This window comes from Plectropomus leopardus, chromosome 2 (assembly GCF_026936395.1).
Source record: "Plectropomus leopardus strain MGB_pleo_1.0 chromosome 2, ASM2693639v1, whole genome shotgun sequence".
Lineage (NCBI taxonomy): Eukaryota > Metazoa > Chordata > Actinopteri > Perciformes > Serranidae > Plectropomus > Plectropomus leopardus.
In genome coordinates, this window is record NC_142177.1 from 36,211,725 (window position 1) to 36,231,703 (window position 19,979).

Sequence of the window (19,979 nt, forward strand, 5' to 3'; positions counted from 1 at the left end):
GAAAAAAAACTCCCAAAAACTCACTGTTGACCTTCTCAGCACCGCACAGAGAAGCTAGCTGGTGGACACAGTGGAGCATTTAGCAGCTACAGAGACAAATGTGTCCCTCAGGAGCTGGTAGAGAACAAAACGGAGCTAACAGAGTAAATAACGGACTTAAATTAATCAGATGGACACAAACAGGACTCTAAATGTTGTTCTTTAACAGCTGGATATGTAAATAAGCAGCTACTCGCTAACAAATCCGCCCTAACAACTTAAACTTTTAAAAGTCGGGATTGTTTTGTTTGTTTATTTTGCCCCTAAAGCCCCAAAAAAATCAAATGGACACCTTCAGCTCTTCGCAGGATTTACACGGTCAGCTCACATCATTTCACATCACGAATTTTCTCACTTAAAAAGCATCACTATGTTTTCATGAGTTTATAATCAGCTGGATGTCAGAGCCGTCGTGTTTTCGTTACCTCACAGTGAGCCGTTAATGTCCAGCTGCTCCTCTTCTCCCTCCAAAATCCACCATGTTGTTTCTACAGTAGCCCAGAGCGGACAAACCAAACACGGACTCTGGATAGGACACTTCGCTTTTTCACGCCGGCTATCGTAGTTCTGCGTCACACTGCTACCGCGTGCAAGGACACGCAGTTTAGGGACTGTTCTGTATTTATCATGGGAGAGTCTTCCTGGTTTATTATTCATGAGGCGTCCTCCACAGAAATTAGTTATTAGATTTTAAAAACTTACCATTTGACGTTTGAAAGTTAAAAATTTAAGATGAAATCCAGGATTTGGGGGAAAAGCATGCTGGTTTGTCAGTGCAAACAGTTTTTTTCTGGTCAGACGTAGAATAAAGTGACTTTGATGAAATAGCACTAGTTTAAGCTCAGATTTGACTTTTTTTTTTCTGGGCAATTATTACACGTACCGTGTCCAAGGACAAATTTGAAATCCTAATAATAATTTCTGTTTTTACAGTTTATGGCGATGATAAATAGTATAATTTTAAGAATTTTCAAAGAAAACATGACTTCCAGAACCTTTGGCAGGTTTTGGGGTACAAAGGGTATTTTAAAATAAATACAAATGCAGCCATTTAAAGCTGTGTTTCCCACCCCTAAGTCCAAAAAGCAAACAAAAAAAAAACATCAAGTGCTTAAAATTATTTGACATTCTTCTCCCTTTTTGCGCACCCTCTCCCCCACCTCTCAAAATAAACTATGGTGAAAAAAAAGGTTTTAGCCCTGTGAGCAATATTCAGTCATTTTCCAAATCTGAAGCACTTACAAACTTTTATTCTGAGCACACTTGTGTATAACCCTGATTACCATAGTTTATGTAAAAGATTAAAAAAATGCCTTAATAAAAACAAATCAAAGAAATAACGTAAAATTTTTACATTAACTGCAGTATACTGTAGCTAAATAAATAGAAAACACAAACTTTAATTTTTTTCACTTTACTTCTTTGATTTGTTTTTACACAGTTATAAGAAACATTAAAAGAAAAATTCACTACGAGCATTTGCAATAAACACGACTCGGTTTTCCTGAACCATTTTTTAATCAAATATTCATTCGGTTGATACAATTATCATTTCATCACAGCAGGCTGGCTAGATTTTCTTTATTGGAATATAGATGATGAGGAGGGTTGTTTTGCTGCTGCATTATTTTTATTTAAAGGCGACATCGGGACAAAATATTGGAAAACATTTGGTGTGTGACTGTGAACGACCTGGAGAACGAAAAGTGGTTTTTCATTGCAATTTACTTGTAATCCAGCGCCGTCTCTGGGACTCTGAGTTTAACTGTTTTTCACAAACACACCTCTGGACTTGTCTTCCACCCCTCGTGGGTAAAGTGCTGCAGAGAAACATACTGATACATTTTAATGACCATTCAAAGACGTGAACACCGTCGCGTTGGACCGGATTGCACTAAATAAAACAAAATGATTTCAGCACAGAGATCTAAAACAAACGCTCTGAGTGCCAAAACTTGGATTGTAGTGATCTGAGTCATCAGGATTCACCGGAGATCAAGATTCACAATCTCTGTCCGCCACAAAGACATACACTTCAGCACACAGTGTGTCAGGTGATCGCAGGCGTCACCTTGGGATCTGGAAAACTGTTTTTTTTCTGTGTTTTCTGACATTTTATAGACAAATGCTAAAGAAAAAAAACTCATTAATTGCTTATTGAGGGATATTTCTCTGATCAACCTGAACTGTACTGCCAATAACCACATAATAACATCCTGTGTGCTAAAGCGTTAACATCCTCAGACAGAGCTGAATACATACAGATGACCTGGTATGTATGGTGCTGTCACATACAACATTTAACAACAACAACAACAAAAAACATTCATGTTCCCTTAGGCACGAGGATCCATATGGCACAATAAAATAATCTCAAACAGCAAACATTAAAACAGATGCAAAACACATAAAAATAACAGGAATCGACACAATAAAGGTCTGAAATTAACCCTCAGTGGGCGTCAAATGAAGTTAAAGTGAGCTCTGTGGAGGATGTTAAAGTCACCAGTGTTAGCGGCTGGTGTTGCAGTGGAGGGCAAACGTATCACCTCTGTGATAACAAGAATACGACCGATTTTCATCCATCCGGTAAATTCTAGGAAGAGTGTGAAATTTGCTGCAGAAAGATCCATTTATTGTCTTTAAATTATTTCCTGGTGACGCATTAATATACACTATTATCTAATCTAACGAACCGGTCAAGCTGCTCCCAAATCTGAATTTTCCAGGTCCAGTTTGATTCAATGACCTGAACATCTCACGCGAAGAAGAGATGAAACTGCTTTATTCTTATCTGTAAACATTTATTTTGTATTTAAAAATGCTAATTATTATTATGGGTGTGTTTTCAGCAATACACATCAGGGTCTCCCACAGATTCATTTATTTGTAGCGGCCCGCCACAATCATAACATCTGCCACCACATTATGATCGTATATTTTTGGAGTTTTTGGGCGTTTATTAGGAGCACTATGAGATTAGATATACCGTTAGGTAATTTGCCACGTCACACTCTCGGAGCGTAGAGTGTACTCTGGGCACAGATGGAGCAGAAGAACGCCAGATGTGAAAGTAAAACTTCACCGTTCATTGTGCTGAGTCTAAAAGTTTGCTTTCAGTCGCCTCTGTGGCAGCAGCTGCTGCTCCTCTCATCGATCTGATCTGATCTGATCTGATCTGATCTGACTGGATTGAAAAATGAATTATCCACCCCACGACTCAAAGTCCACAAACTGCTGCTGAGGAAAAAACAAACTCACAACACATTCTGCTTGCACTGTGTTCACGGACCCCCAAAAACGTCAGAATTTAGAGAAAGGACACAGAATGATTAAAAACATGAAACATGCAAAATAAAATAAACAAGATTTTTGTCAATATCCCATAATTGACAAAAATCTAATCTGACTAATTTTGGCTGATTGCCGATGCCGATATATGCACATATGTTTTTCCGCCTAATTGCAATGAGTCTCTCCTGTAAAAGAATCAACATATTTCACATAAAACATATAAAACACAATGATTTTCAAAAAGTAACATTAAAAGTAAACATTAACAGGGCAAAACAAGAAAACTAATTTAATTTAGGTTACATATAACAATGCCATATTTATTCTTATATAACAAATATTAAACAAAATTCATCCCACTTTAACAGGTTCTCCCAAAACCTCTCCCAAAGTCAATCCCTGTAATAGTAAAAAGCAGGGCAAATTTCACCTATTCTGACTAATTAGAGTTGGATAATTAAAGCCTCTTCTTATTCGCCTGTCGTATTGGCAGAAATGTTTATTTCGTATTGATGCCAATATTTCATTTCAGAGCCATTTTCTGCCGATACCGATGGCGTGCCGATATTATCGTATGTCTCTAAGAAATACTAGATTATTCACAGCCTCAACCCAAATACACAACAACCTTCATCAGATTTTCACAACAGGAGAAATAATAAAGTTTAAAGTGGTCAGTGTGGTTATTTTAGGGGAAAACAGACTGACAGACCTGAATCAGCTGCTGAGAAACTTTGCATTCAACTACTGTATTAAAAATGCAAATCAAAAACTGCAAAAAGTTGCTATTCAAAGGGCAGATGTCTAATTTCTGATGTAAAGTCAATAACAAGTTCAAGAATTGTTCGGTCCAGTCCCTGCAATAACTCTGGATTATCACATGACTGTAAAGTCATACAGTAAAACTAAAGGTGACTAAATGTTGACTGTGATGGATTTTCTCTCTGTAGGAAGTTTCAAGGCTCTGCAAGCTGATTTTCAGAGAAACCTATGAGTGACTGAAAGGAAGAAAACCCCAAAACCTGATATTTTATCTGGAAAACAATGATGTCAAGTGTATGTGATTTGAAGTAAATGGGCCAAAACATGCAGAAGCAGCAGTGCCGGGCTTGTAAGTGGAATAATAAAGATTTATTCTGGTGCAAAGAAGCAAAATTTCAGACCCTAAATACAATCAGAGCTGAGCGGCTCGTCGCTGTGGATCCATGTGGCTCTGATCTAAGACGGGAAAAATGTCTGATCAGTATCTATCTTACAGGCTTTCACACCAAAAGTGCAAGTTTAACATTGCATCGAGCAAAACAGTTATTTCCAATGGAGAGAGCAGCTGCACAAGCCATAGTGGCACACACTAACTTTATTTTCTGCCAGATTTAGCAGCCAAATTCTCACTGATGTGAAGCAAAAGTTTCAGTATGATGGTAATAATTTCACTGTCGAGATAAGTGGTGGAAAAAAAATCATTTAGTGCTCTGAATTCAGGCAGTTTTGTGATTTTGCTCTCCAGTCCTACTCATATTTTAGTAAAAAATAGGATTTTTATTATGAATATTTATATTGTGACTGTTAACTGTTTACTTAACTTTCCATCCAAATGCAGCCCACAGTTTAACTCCCAGAAAATCCTGCAGAAAAAATGCAAAAGAAAGCGTTAATTAATCTGCCTTTCCGTTCTTTTTCGTTGTGAAAATAGGAGTTTGTGCATCACAATAACAACAGTTGGTGGCACTATCTCTCCAGTCGCGTGCCTTATACCACTGCAGAAGACGGGGGGAAATGACGTAATAAGGAGAGTGTCAAACCTCAAACGGTGGAAAACGTGATGTCACATTTATGTTTCTTTCATGCATTTAAGGCTAACTTTGGTATTTTTCAACCTGGACCATATTTTCCCGTGTTTTTGTGTTTAAGTGACTAATTGAGACAACAAGTTTTAAAATGTATCCAGTTTTGAGAGAAAGGCCTTCAGCCGCAACACAGGCCGCAATGTAATGTTAACTGGCAATGGTGCAACATAAAATAAAGTGCGCAAAAAACCTAAAAGAAAAACAGGTGGATGGAAACACACTACTTGTAGTTTGCAGTATCGTGGTTAGCTGCTTTATAGGACAATGTGCCGCTCTTCACTTTGCGCTCTACCTCGTGCAGACTATCCGCTCTTGCATGTTTAGTCTGAAACAGCCGTCTTGTTGTCAGGAAATAATCTACAACTGACTTATCAGGACGCCTCATGCTTACAGAGCTGGACACAACAACTTCTTTATATGTTGTTAACAGGGACAAACGCTGCAAAAGATCCAGGTCATGCTTTTAACGAACGTCCTCTAACTGCTGGAGTCTCTTACTGATGAACTAATTGCACAAAATGCAGCAAAGTCAAATTAATCTCTTTTTCTGGTTCAGAGCAAATGAAACCAGCAGCAGGAGTGATCCCACCCTGACTGTGGTTGATGTTTCAGATAGACACACTGCAACAATCACCGCTCTTATCAAGTTATTTCTGTCTGTAATCTGAGTCTTATTTTCTTAAAACAAGTGACAATGAATCTGCAAGTTCATTTTCAACTTGATTCCATGTAAATCAAATTTTATGCATGTATTTTGTCAGATTAAGTTTCATTTCTCCTGCCTCTAATCTTCCCTTGTTTTTCATGCTCCAATTGATTAAGTTTTCAAAAAAGTACGTTTTTGGACATAATATAGACAGAAATGATTTATATATAGCTCTACAGATTTTCAGGAGTCGTTCTTGGTCACTGTCGTCCTGCAGTGAAACAGACTCCGTGGAGCCTGGAGGCTACATGTCATGAGATGATTTCAAACACAGACAGCTGGAGTTTGGTCCAGTTTCAGGACCAGTGCAGCGCCATGACACTGTCAGAGCACTTATGTTAAGAGTTTTAGATCCAGGAAATTCAACTTCATCAGCCAGCGGGACGAAGCATCCACAGTGGCTCCAAAACTTCAGATCTCAAATGTTCAACCGCCACTTTTACAAGCAGAAAAGAAGCCAGTTGGCTGCCCGATGAAGCAGCAGATCAACAAGAAAAGCTCACCACACTCAGATTACCACCTCTGTTATCTGGAGCCTGGTGGCTGTCTGCTTGTGACAAAGCAGTCAGAGAAATCAAACCTTCAGGTGCCTCTGATTGTCCAGAGTTTTTGAAAGGACTCACTGAAGCAGCCATTCCCCCCCGCCCGTCCTCTTCGCTCTCCAACCACAGCAACAGATTTAAAAAATTTAAAAGCAGAAAAAAGCAGGAAAAGCGATAAAAAGTTAAACGGTACTTGGATTTTTTTTTTGTTAGTGATTCCTTTTCACATCTCAGGGAGTGACGACGTGAACCGGTCCAGACCGTAGAACCAATGGGTCGGTCATGTCGCCATAGTGACGGTTTCCTGGTCAAGGACAGGCGGCGGAGGCGGGCGGGGTCAGATGATGGGTTTGCTGCGGTCGACGGTCTCGGCCTTCTTCAGTTTGCCCTTACTGAAGGACTGGATGGAGCTCAGTAAGGCGGTGCGACCTCCTCCCGCTCCATCAGAGGACAGAGGAGGAGGAGGAGGAGGACAGGAGGACGAGTTCAGCATAGGAGGGGGAGGAGGAGGAGGCGGTGGAGGAGGGGGAGACGCAGTCTGGGCTCCTGGATAAAAGAGAGGATGAAAGGAAAAATGTAAGAAATCAACACCACTAGTTTCTGGTGACATTCAGTTTCCCCAGAAGCTGTTTACACAAAGATAAAGTTAAACTGGTTTTATTATGAAAGTCTAAGAAGAGTTAAGGAGCAACTTTTTAGGGTTCTACAGATTATCGGTCTGGCTGTTACTGGGGCCAGTATTTGGCATTTGGGGAATTATTTGTATCAGCACTTTATTTTAATAATTGCAGAGAAAATTAATTCATTATAAATTGCGAAGAAAGTGTCAGCATGTGAGGAACTTTTACTTGCAAAACCTCAGGGAGCTATTTTTATTTATTCATTTTTTTAAATCTAAATCTATGCTTGACTTTATAATAAGTTGTTGTGTTTGATGCTGAAAGTTTCAATTTTGATTAAATATTTGCTCAAGGCATTTTAACAAAGTTTTGTGCTGAAGTATATTCCAAATAATATATATAATATAATAGATATTGAAAGAAATATTATTTTATTTATTTTTCATTTTTATTGTAAATGCAATTGGTTTCATTAAAAAAACAAAAAAACAATTTGCCTCAGAGGGCTTTACAGCATACGACATCCCTCTGTCTTAAGACCCAAACAAAAAAATGGTAGAAACCTCAGGAAGAGCAACTTAGGAGAGATCCCTCATCCAAGATGGATAGATGTGCAATAGATGATGCATAATATCATCATTAACTACTAATAATCATATATTTAAAAGGAATTTTAAAGTGTTATATGCTTAATTACCAAAATTATGAACATGGTTGATTCCTGATAAAATGATGTTATTGCAAATACCTTTTCACATTATTTATTAAAGGAATTTAAATGTGTTAACAAATAGTGCTAGAAATAAGAGGAAAAAAGAAGAATTTTTGATTTTGGGATGAACTGTTTATCTAATACGCAGCTGCATCGCTCGTTGTATTAAAAATTATTAATGTTGTGTTCTGTGTTTTTCTGGAAAGAGTTTATCTTTGTGAAACCAGCTCCTGCAGATCTGCGTCCAGGCTGAACTCAATCCACCATCAGTTTCAACTCAACTCTCAGTTCAGGTCGCAGTTTTTGACACAACAGACACGTGTCGGTCAGTGAAAAAAAAGTACTGAGGTTTGACACTCAGCCTTGGTGGAGAACATAGAGTCAAAAGGCATGTTTTTTTCCCTGATTTAAATACTTTTCTGTTAAATGTATTATATTAAAGTGTTGCAAATGTTACTTTCAGTATGTGCAACACCTATAATGACCCTCAGCAGCTGTTGAGTTCTTAAATATTCAAATCGAAATGATCAAAAATCCCAAGACGTACATGACTAAAGCTGCCCGAAAATCCAATTCGTTCTACGCATGTAAAGCTGGTTGGGGTCCAGCACTGAGCTCGAATGGTTAAGTTCAGGACAGCCTGTTGGTTTAGAAGATAAGACCTGAACAGGTTTACAGCAAAGAAACTAACATTTCTAGTTTCCTTGGTTTGCGGTAAAAATCAGGTAGAGACGTGGATCTCTACGGCTACGTCCACACTGCAAGCTTTAGTGCTCAATCCAGATTTACTGATTGGATCTGATGTTTTTGTTTGGCTGTTCACATAATCTTATAAATGTGGCCAATATCAGATCTCAGTAATCACTGATCATGATCCTAAACTGACCCACACGCACAAAAAAATAACAAAGACTTCACACGCAGTACGTTTTCGTATGGAAGTGAACATGAAGGACACGGCGATGACACGGCGATGACACGGCGATGACACGGTGATGACACGGCGATGAGCGTTTACGGTTTCATTTCTGGGTTGATGTGCAGTGGAAGCCGCTGCATTCGTGAGCGGATGATAATGAGGATGATAATGAGGAGAAAGAAAGCAGAATTTTGTGGATGTGGAGTCAGAAGTGGGGAGATCGTTTCGATAATCGATTCCCTGAAACAAATTTTATCCAAAACTGAAGGATGTCAAGGGGTACGTTTGAATACACCTGTCAATGCCTCCCTACAAAACTATCATGGCAAAACACTCAGTTCAGGCGACCCGTCTGCGAGTGACTTAAAAGTAGCACGATTTACGATATGACCGTTAAAACTGAGGTCACGTGGCAAAAAAATCCGACCTGCATCTGATTCAGCAGCACATATGAAAGAGCCCCAAATCAGAATCGAATAGATCAGACTCCATGTGACTTGTTTCGTTCACACTGTCTGAAAAAATCTGACTTGGGCCACTTTTGTTTGCAGTGCAAGCGTAGCCTGACCTCCACCTCACCACCAGCCGCACGGCAGCAGAATCTGAAGCTCTCTGATCGGATGATTTTCACAGCGATGCCCTCTGGGAGTCGTAGCTGCTTCTCTCTCACAGTTCTTGCGGCTTTACAGTTTTGCTGACCTGTAGCGACTGCCCCTGTGTTTTCAGTCCATGTGTTTACTTTGTCACGGTCACTTTGATCAGCAGAGTGAACTGATGGTGAATTGAACCAGAACCTGGAGCGCTCTCTTCCAGTCGTCCCCTTTTTGCTTCGCATCCCAAGCTGAATAAACCCAGGAGTGCAGGCAGAGGGCAGCTCTGACATGAGGGTGAAGCAGAAAAACCAAAAGCTGCACCTGGAGTCCACAGACTCCACCTTCTGTGTGACTATACGGTGAATCATCTGCAGTGTAATGAAAGGACATCCGTCAGTGTGACAGATGGTGACCACACCTGGAGAGACTCCTCACTGCAGGAGACAATTAGCATGTTTGAAGACGATGTCTTATGCAGAATAACCTGTTTTTAGCTGCCGTGAAGAGCAAAAACTTAAGGAATTACATTTTAATCTTTTACAGAAGCACTGATGCCTGCAGGTGTGACGGATTATCTCCAGGATGGAACAACCTGACTTTCATTACATTCAGCAGCCACTGTGACCTCTAGTGTTTTTCCTCAGGTAATATTCAGATGAGCCTTCAGTCACGTCCACGGTAAAACTCCTGTGATCAAATGTGTCAGATCGAAACCCAGCTGTGTCCACATTTCACGATTAAATCGGATTAATTGTGAAATCTGTGCACAGATCTGTGATCACATGCTGACACAATTTCAACAGATGAAGAGAGAGTATAAAAATGATAATAAAATAATTCACATCTTTGTTGGTCCGAGTGTGAATTACAAAAAAATTGTAGCGGATGAGCTTAGAGATAAAAACCTGCCAGTGTCAAGAAACCAAAATGAGAGCAAAAAAAAGTTTAATTTGTTTCTTTCAAAATGTTTGTGGACAAAGTTTATCTGAATATTAAACCAAACAAAAGAAAATCTGTATGGAAGATTTACTGAAGGTTTGGATAACTGCAGAGCAGCTCTGTAAGACTGGGCGGAAAACCTGCAGCGTGGGTGCAAAAGAAAGTGAAACCCCACAGCTCAGAGCAAAAGAAAAGAGTTATAACGAGTTCAATGAGCCTGTGACAGACAAAAGAACGTCTTCACCGTGAAACCCCGTCCCAAACTCAGACAAGCAGACAAAACAAAAACAAAGAAACAGAAACAGACAGACATGCTGGAACTGAAGACCGGGCAGACAGACAGGACCGACAGATCACAATCTCCAATGAGAACATGGGGTCTGAATCAGGGAGGTGCTGGACTGTCTGTGACGTTTGGAGATCATTGCAGATTGTGAGGTTTTTATAAAGATGTGCGTACACCCTGTTCCAGGCAAGCAGTGACCCTGATACAGAAGAGAAGCTTTTTCACTTCAGATTTCTACTTTCAGTCAACTTACTCTAGAAAAAAAATAAATCCAGAAGCAGTGTAGTTTAAGAGGAAATGTTGAGCATCATCTCATAAATAGTCACTTTAGAATTGAGATCATAGACTGTATAATAAAGATGAATGACACGACGGCGCTTCAAAAGTGAAGCCAAAACACCTGGATCACCTCCTGGTGTCTGGCTGTTGTTTGTCTTAACAACTGCACATACTGTATCTTCATATTATATTATTATTTTTATTTTATTTTTCAAAATATAATTTAAGTTTTTATTTGTTTCAATGTAATCATGCAAATAGTGTCCTTATCTATATGTACACATCCTCAAGAGGACTGTGAAAAAAACACAATTTTAAAACAGCTAGAATACACAATTAGCATTTCCTTTTTTTTAATACATCCCAGAGATTACTTTTTTAAAAAAAAATGTAATTTAATAATTTGTATTTTTTTGGGATACTTCTTAACATCAGGCACTCCAGTGCATTTACATTTAAATATGGATTAATGTAAATTGTCCTTTTTTAAATAAACAAAATACAAAAAGTTACAAATCACCAGTGATAAAGCCCGTCACCTCCATGTTAGTGAAAGGGAATTTAACTGGAGCTCTGATTCTCTGCCTGGACCTGATTGGGTCGAACTGAAATCATGTCGGCTCTGCTCCAGTCTCCCTGTGTTATTTTTTTAAATTATTTTTTTAAATGCAGACCTTATAGTCTGTGGAATATCAGTATGAATAATATACAGGCTGTGTTGAAGCCAAATGAGCCGTACTTAACATTTTGGACAGAGAAGAGACATGCTGGAGAATGTGTCAAAATTTTCTGTAACCACACTGAAGACTTAGATTGATTGTGATAAACATTTAAGCATTTTAAAGAGATTTTTTTTTTAAATAGCAGAAATTCACGTTTTTAAATAGAAAAAATGCTGCTGTGGTTTAGACAGAATCTATGCAGATTCATGCAGGGTTCGGCCTGATTTTCTTGCTGTGATTGAGTCAGACGGGTGCATGGGCCAGCCCTCGATACGGGGGCTCCACCCCTCATCTCTACAGCAAAAATACTCAGAACAACGTCACCAGCGCAAGAAGACAGTGTATTTGGGATATTTTGGCTTCACTTTATGCAGTGGGAGGAAGTGGAGATGTGTCATCCATCTTTAAATACAGTCTGTGATTAAAATGGTTGAATGAGGTACAAGTGTCACCAATACATGGTTTGTCCACCAGAGAGCACCGAAGGTTTATTTTTACTCTGTGAAATGTCCTGCTCAGTATCTTATAACATGAGACATAAAGCAACCAAAATCTAACAGATCTGTATCAAAATTTTATGCTTAAATCATCTATTTATGAAAAAAAAGTAAATACTATTGAATGATATATTGCCATAATTCCCAAATGTCATTATTAGCATCAGCCACGTAAATTGAGTCTTGATGAGGCAATATTGTGAATGTTTTGTGTCCATAACCCACTTAAACAAATTTCAACGCTTCTTCAGACCCAAAGGACCTGCTTTCAGTTAAAATCCCGAAACGAAACTTTACAAAAGTTTTAATCTGTGCTGCCGTTGACATTGAATCCACATTGGCTCATGATTCTGATCCACCCATTTTTAAATTTACCTAAAAGTCTATTTTTTAATTTTCATGATAATGAGGCAGAGCTCTGTGACCGGGAGCTTGCTGGGAGGCCAGGGTGTACGACAACTTTAAAAAACACCAGTGACCTTCATCATCATCATCATCATCATCATCAGTGACATTATAAATCTTTTACTTTACCCAACGACACGGTCAGAATGGAGCATGCTCTATGGTGGAGACGGCACAGGAAGAAGAGAGAGAGGGAGACGACAGTTATCTGTTCAGTGAACCAATCAGCATTAACACAGTGTCACCGGGACAACGAGGAGAGGAGGAGAGAGGAGAAGAGGAGAGGAAAAAAGGAGAGGAGACACTAATAGCCGGGTAGGAAACTGATGCTACATTTGTGTCAACGTGCTTTTCTTATTGTCAATAAATCCCACGAAAAAGATAAAACCATCAAAGAATTGATCCTTATAACGAGTATTGTCTGTGTTTTGCTCTGTGTCACAGAGATACGAAACATATCGCTCATAACTGCGAAGTCTCCAACTGAGGATTCATATCTTTGACTCTCAAGAGGCGGTCCTAAAACAGTTTTCCAAAAACATCTATTTGAGTAACATCACTATGACACATTTACATACTTCTACAGGGTAGGACAGTCAAAGCATTGAGAGCTGGATGACACGTTGCTGGTTTTGGTGTTTGTTGAGGGATTTGTTGTCAGAAAGAAAACATTGGATATCATCAGACTTTAACTTAAAAATCTAAGATCAACCATCAGAGTTTCCCATCCGGCTCTCAGATAACTAAAGACACAACAAAGTGGATAAGACACATTACTACAGCAGAGACAGATACCTGTCTGACAGTCAGGTAATCACATGACGAGAGAAGAGGTGAAGAGACAGAGACAGGTCGAGTCAATTAATTAGTCTTCACAGTCACACATTCACATTTCAGATGAAAACTTGGGGGCAAAACTTCCGGGTTAATGATAAAGACGTTGTTATTGTTCTGAGCAGCGTGCTGAGGCCACACACCGCAGCTGAGTCTCAACACAGGGGGCTGCTGCACAGTCTGTCCAATACTTTCCCAAACAAAAAGACAGACAGAGGAAGGACAGACAGTTTAACAGACACAGGGGAGGACAGACAGTGAGGCCTACCTGTGGTGGATGGGGGGGTGGGGGAGGAGGGGCATGTGGGAGGTGAACTGGCTCCAGAACCTGCAGACAGACAGAAAAACATCAGGAACTGTGAGAAAAAATGGACGTAGCAACTGTGTTGTCACCCGATGGTTTGTGGACTGACGTTCTGAGGCCTCCAGCATTTTGGCCCTTTATGGTGCCAGAAGTGACCACATTTGTGATTCACAGACTGGCGCAACGCCACACAGACAGCCTGTCACTCAAGTGGCCCCGCCCTTAAATATGCGCCCTGAACTATGAATGAGACCCGGTGTCTCAGTGACACTACCTGCATAAATAAAAACTTAACGTTTTTGATATCTTACAGCTCTGAGGGAGAAGCGTCAACATCTCCTGACCCGATAAAGACTGATACATCAGACTGTGCGGAGGCAAAAAAACACGCATCGAACGAACTGCAACCTCTAGGACTGAAAAATGAAGCCAACGCAGAAGTGCCAAAAACTGCAGTTCCTCTAATGGCCACTTGAGGCTGACTCCAGAAGCGTCCCAATTCTGTCACTGCTGGCTCCATTTACCCCGATGTTAAAAAGTCTAATTTTACAGTGGAAATAAACATGTTTACAGCCTGGCACAAAAGAAAAAAATAAAACAGAATATGTCTGTTGGCATTGCACAAGTACAACGAAATTGACATGCAACCCTTACAGTGCAAGAAGAGAAAAACTACAAAAAGGTAAAAAAAAGAAAAAAAAAGTGAAATAAATAATTAGCAGCCTCAAACAGCAGGCAAGAGACACAGGGTAATAACAGCGATGACTCACCAGAGTTATTGTTGTTTCTGACAGAGACGTCTTCTTCATTTTCATAAGCCGACTGTCTGGACTTCTGCAAACACCACAACATTATTTTAGATTTCACTGTGAAGTTACTTTACTATAGCCAACATGCATCATTTTACTTTTATAAAATACAGTAAAGATCAGGACAGCACTTTGATTTTAATTTTTGCCAATTTTTAATTTTGACAAAATTAAAAATTCAAATTGGAGTGCTTTCCTGATCTTTACTTTGTTACTTTGACTGAGGATACAGCGCCCAGTCAAGACTGTCTGAAAGGTTTAATCGTGAGTGCGTTGTGCTTCATGTGCCATTTACTGTGTATTTTTAGAGTTAAAATCTACCTGCTTTTCCACAAACCTCAAAGAGAAGTGCATAAAAAACATTTATTAATTTCAGTCTTTCTAAACAGTTGAAATTATTCCTGTGGGACAAAGATAAACAATGACAACATACTCCACAAATCTTTCACAGTCACAGAGATACTGGACTGCGCACATGCGTGCGTGAGTGAGAAAGAGAGCGAGGGAGACGCTGCTGCGTACCTTCCTCGCTAGAATCTTCCTCCTCTTCCTCTCCTCCTCAGAGCCGTGGTGAGACTGAGCTCTGGTCAGCCTCCTGTGCTGGTGGAGCTTCAATCAAACATTAAGACACAAAATTATTCTCCTTACAAACACCGAACTTCATATTTACAAGCTGCAATATGCAAACTTTTATAAAACCTGCACTGAAAAGTTTCAGCTTTTAGAAATGACTGAAGTGTTGCCATCTTCAAGCAAAAAGTGGCAGCTACATTGTCTGCAACAGTGGCCCAAAATATACCAGTAAGCCCTCTATTTCTTATTTTAAATACTGTGTGCTATGATCAATTGTTTCTTCGTTGGTGTGAATAAAAACATTTAAATCAGTTCATAGTTCAACATTAAATTAGAGATAAGAAAATATGAAGTAGCTGCTGAGAGTCAAACTGCATTCACTTTATATTTGTAAAGAGAAAATACGGGTGTCAATGCTGTCCGTTCCTGCAGTCAGCGTATTGAGTTTTTGTGTTTCAACATGAAAAGGTTGTGGGAAATGATGTTGCAAAGTCTTATATGACGCAAGAGCAAACTAAAACTCCTCTCCGCAGCACGTACTGCGTTCTCCTTATCTAGAAGGGACACGACCTCCCAAATGTCTCCGGTGGAGGTGCTCAGTGGAATAAATCAAAGATGTTTAATGAGACATTTAGTGACCTACCACTCTCTGCTCCTCCTGCAGCCTCTTCTCCAGACTCTCCTTCGCCGTCCTCAGCGCCTCTTTTAGTCTGCTGGGAACCTGCAGGATTTAGATTTTGGCTTCATGTTTGTTTCTTTTTGTTTTCAATTTTCTGAAGCAAAGCTTGTGCGTGCATGAACAAACTATAAGACATCAAAACCAAACTGAGCCTCTCACCTTGATCTGGAGTTTCTCTGAGTGTTGGAGCTGGACGTCACTGAACAGCCTGCAAAAATAATAAAATAATTTTGAAAAATATATAACATTTCTGGGGGATTTTTGTATTCTTTTGTCACAGACACAAAAGCAGAAACTGTTCCTAAATGGATGCATGATGCTGACAGCTTTTCAACACTAAACCACGTACAGCAAAAACACTTTTCTTCACAGTCAAGGCTGAAGACTTTTCTACTTACCACTGCCTTTTCACTTTTTATTTAGTTTTTCTTTTTCTTTTCATTCCCTGACAAAGGAAATCTTAAAAATTACATAGAAAATAAAAATAAAATAAAATAAAACTGCCCTTTAAAAAATAAAATGTGCATTAATTTCTTGCACTGCAACTTTTATTTTGTATTTTATACCTGTCTTAGTATTTTTTTAACTTGTTTTAACTTTCTATTTTGTAGCTCCTTGCTCTTGCCTTATTAAACACACATCATCTGATACGAGTCCCAGTCTATAGAGTTCACTGCAACGTGAACAGCTAACAACTTTTCCACAAATACTGAAAAATATCATCTTAATTTTTGTGAAAATGGAAGTTCATTACGTAGAAAAAAGGATGCATTTTCAGAATTAGCCGGCTAAATGTGTATGTGCTCTTCAAATCGATCAGTCACACTGAAACATCGAGGACACAGACGAGGACAGGTGAACTCACGGTGTCTGCATGAGCGCCGACACTGTCGGCATCCCGCTCTTACAGGCTTCTGTGGAGAGAATGGACTGCAGCACTGACACTGAACACACACACACACATGCACACACACACACACACACACACACACACACGCACGCACACACACGTGCGCCCGCGCACACACACACACACACACACAATCAACAAAGCACAGTCATTGCTAATAATACAAATGTTGAGACATTTCAGTAAAATCGATGTTTTAGATCCAGATTATAAAATGTCTTCAGAGACGGTTGAAAGAAGACACATAACAGCATCTGTCTGTGTGTGCATGTGTGTGTAAAAACACTGACCCACAGTGGTGTAGGGGACAGAGGGGAATTCATCGACGGGGACGCTGTCTGGCGGTCGGCCGTACGTCATCTCGTACAGTAAATGTCCAAAACAGAAGACGTCGATGCTCTCTGTGCTCTGCAGAGACACAAACACGCAACACTTAGACAGACTAATTCAGGTTTATGTTTCATAAACTGTCGATAACAAAATACAATTACAGGATCTTTACGAGGATAAGATTTTTTTTCTACTTTTTTTTTTTTTTTTACTTTTAAGACATTATTTTATTATTGCACTCATTGCTCCAGCTAATAACAGTGTCTTTGTGCTAATTCAACACATTTTTCTAATCTAATAATTTAGGATAACAAATAAAAATAGAGCATAAAATGAATTAAAACAAGGACAGATAGTACACTTGTGAATCTTTTTTTAAGTGTGTTTCTTTAAAGGAAAATACTTTCTTCCCTAAAACAAAAATTCCCCTCATATTATCTCTCTGACTCGATTTTTACGTACATTGATCTTCCTGAGTTGAGTGAAGGCGGGTCGCAGTGCTGAGGGAACTCCCAGCATGCCGTTCTCTACGTCTATCAGGCGACACACGCCCTCATCCACGATGACGTTGGACGCATGCAGGTGACCGAAAAACATGCCGCCATCGTGGAGGAGCTTCAGGCCCTGAACAAAGACAGAAGATGCTCGAGTAACAGTAACACTTTGACGTGTGTGTGGATTAGTTCTTCAGTTCTGTGCATGTGTTTTTTCTGTGTGTGTGTGTGTGTGTGTGTGTGTGTGTGTGTGTGTGTGTGAACATACCTCCAGGATCTGGCGTCCGTACAGTTTGATGTGCTGCAGTTCGAGACCCTGACTCTTCTTCGGGTTGCAGTACTTCTTCAGGTAACTTTCTCTGGGCTTCACCTGGAAGATTCAACAGTTTTCACTGAAACTTTCTACTGAAGAGCAGCGATGGGATGTAACTAAGTACTTTTACTCAAGTACTGTCACTAACTACAACTTCAAAGCACTTGTATTCGAATATTTCCATTTTCTGCTACTTAATAATTGAACCCCACAACATTTTCAAACACATGTTGCATTTTTTACTGAACTACATTTATTTGACACCATTTGTTATTAGTTACTTTTGCAACATTAAAGCGAGGAACACATTAATGCATCCATAATTATGTTCCATAAATATTGACTCAAATGGACGATTCTGCATAATGAGTCGATTTAATTTGGGTGCTTTTGAGGATATTATGATGCTAACAAGGTTCATACAGACAGGGGCAATTTAAATTCTCTGAAAAAAGAGGTTCTGAATTCTCAGTGGGACTATTTACAGTTAAATAAAGGTTACATTTAAAAAAAAAAATAAATAAGTAGGATGTTAAAATACTTTTTCAAGCACTCATTTTTTGTTTTGAAGGATGAAATTGTTTTCTCCCGACCATCTGCTGCAAGAGAACTGAGCAAATTCACCTCACCATCCACAGTCAGACACGCACGGCTGCTTATTTTTTCCTGCCAAAAAACAGCTCAAACCCGTACGAACACCTGACGCTCCAGTGCGAGCGTTTTACAGGCGAGTGAAACATCCTGGCGCCGACTATTTACTGGCATTTACAAACCCACCGCCACGCTGAGCTCATACGACATCAGAAAATAATTGCAAGCGCGGCCGTTCTTGGCTTCCAGGTTTGAAACATTTATAATATAAATAATATAATATAATAATATATTGTTCTGTTCACCTTAATAAAATTCAAGTACTTTTTCAAAGACTAAGTTAAAAAAATGTCATATTTTTTAAGGGTATTCCAGAGCTCAAAATTGTCGAGTGTCCGATTCAAGCACCTTGTATGAACCCTGTGCCAATATTTTTACTTTAACTTATATCAGGTTTTGAATGCAGGACTTTTACTTGTAACAGTATGTTTCCACATTCTGTGCTATTGATTTTTTTTTTTACTTTAGTAAAAGATTTGACTTCTTCTTCCACCACTGCTGAAGAAGAGGTCCAGTTAAACCAGTCTCCACTGTTCTGTGGTTTATCCAGAGTTACATTTCAACGCTGTGCAACATAAATTAAATCCATTATACTGAACTGGAGGCAGATATGTAATAAACAAAGTTTTAAAAATGTATGTGAGTGGAGGGTCAGGTGCTGCTCATCTGTACCTTACAGATGTGGTCTCTCAGAGAGCCTTTCTCACTGAACGGCCTGATGAGCAGAGCTGAAGACTCACTGGTGCTGGAGAACATCAGCGGACACAGATACGGAGTCTGGAGAGGACGAAGAGTTTCATTATTCACAGAACAAAATTATTAGAATTAAATGAATTTCTATTTTTCTAGGTGACTGTCTGTCTTTTAATAATTTTTATATTGAAATAAATATATTAGGATTTAAAGAAACTTAAAAATATTATTTAAAAGTATCTTAACCACAACAAATCATGAAATCCATCAGACTCAAAAGTTTTAGTTTGACTAATGAGGCTGCTGCCTCATTTTTTTCATGTCTTTATTTAAGCAAGGAGCATTTACAAAAAGATTAATCTCAAAATGAGAAAAGATGATCAATGCCAGATTTAGCTATTAGCTAGTTTTTACATCTGCAGTCCCCGGGCAGGTACAAACAGAACAAACATCTAAAACTAAAATTAACACAAACAATAAAAACATTATATTAAAACAGACAAAACAAACAGATACAAACACACAATATACCAACACATCCGTTCCATAATGTGGGAAAATTAGCTGCATAGATAAAAATTAATCAAAAATGTATATTTATCAATTACTAATAACTTCTTTAGGGAGAAAAAAATGACTATTTTGTTTTGGCTTTAGTTTTGTTCAGCTGTGAATTTCCCTCCATTCTCAGGAGCGTCGAGCTTCCTGTTGACAGCGTGCTTTAACTTTAGTGCAGCAGACTGTAACAACGAGTTCAACAGTCCACAGATGAATAAATTAAAGTGTTTTTACTGCAGTTTTGGAGCCATTTTGTTATTTTACTGCAAATTTAACTCCGTTTTTGGATAAATGTTATATTTGAATGACATAATGATGCTTCATTATGTTAAAACAGACAATAAAAAGTCAGCCTCTGCTCTTTACTTTTGACCACACGTTTAGTCACTGTGGTGGCTGTGGAACGCTGCGCTAGCAACACACACACACAC

General features: G+C 39.0%; 1 protein-coding gene across 2 annotated transcripts in view; it reads right to left on the minus strand.

Annotated features, from left to right (window-relative positions):
- Nucleotides 1–1,538: 1,538 nt before the first annotated feature.
- pxk (PX domain containing serine/threonine kinase) overlaps nt 1,539–19,979 on the minus strand; it is a 29,619-nt gene continuing 11,178 nt past the window's right edge. The window contains exons 8-19 of one of the 2 annotated variants that reach the window (XM_088069737.1): nt 18,970–19,074; nt 17,602–17,703; nt 17,302–17,463; nt 16,800–16,917; nt 16,465–16,543; nt 15,759–15,807; nt 15,564–15,641; nt 14,870–14,956; nt 14,309–14,372; nt 13,503–13,562; nt 12,530–12,558; nt 6,835–6,974 (exon numbers count right to left, since the gene is read on the minus strand). In XM_088069737.1, coding sequence (XP_087925863.1) covers nt 12,542–12,558; nt 13,503–13,562; nt 14,309–14,372; nt 14,870–14,956; nt 15,564–15,641; nt 15,759–15,807; nt 16,465–16,543; nt 16,800–16,917; nt 17,302–17,463; nt 17,602–17,703; nt 18,970–19,074 — 921 coding nt within the window. In that variant the 3' untranslated portion in view covers nt 6,835–6,974; nt 12,530–12,541. Of the gene's footprint in view, nt 6,975–12,529; nt 12,559–13,502; nt 13,563–14,308; nt 14,373–14,869; nt 14,957–15,563; nt 15,642–15,758; nt 15,808–16,464; nt 16,544–16,799; nt 16,918–17,301; nt 17,464–17,601; nt 17,704–18,969; nt 19,075–19,979 lie in introns of both variants that reach the window. The other variant, XM_088069732.1, reaches the window with a different exon arrangement.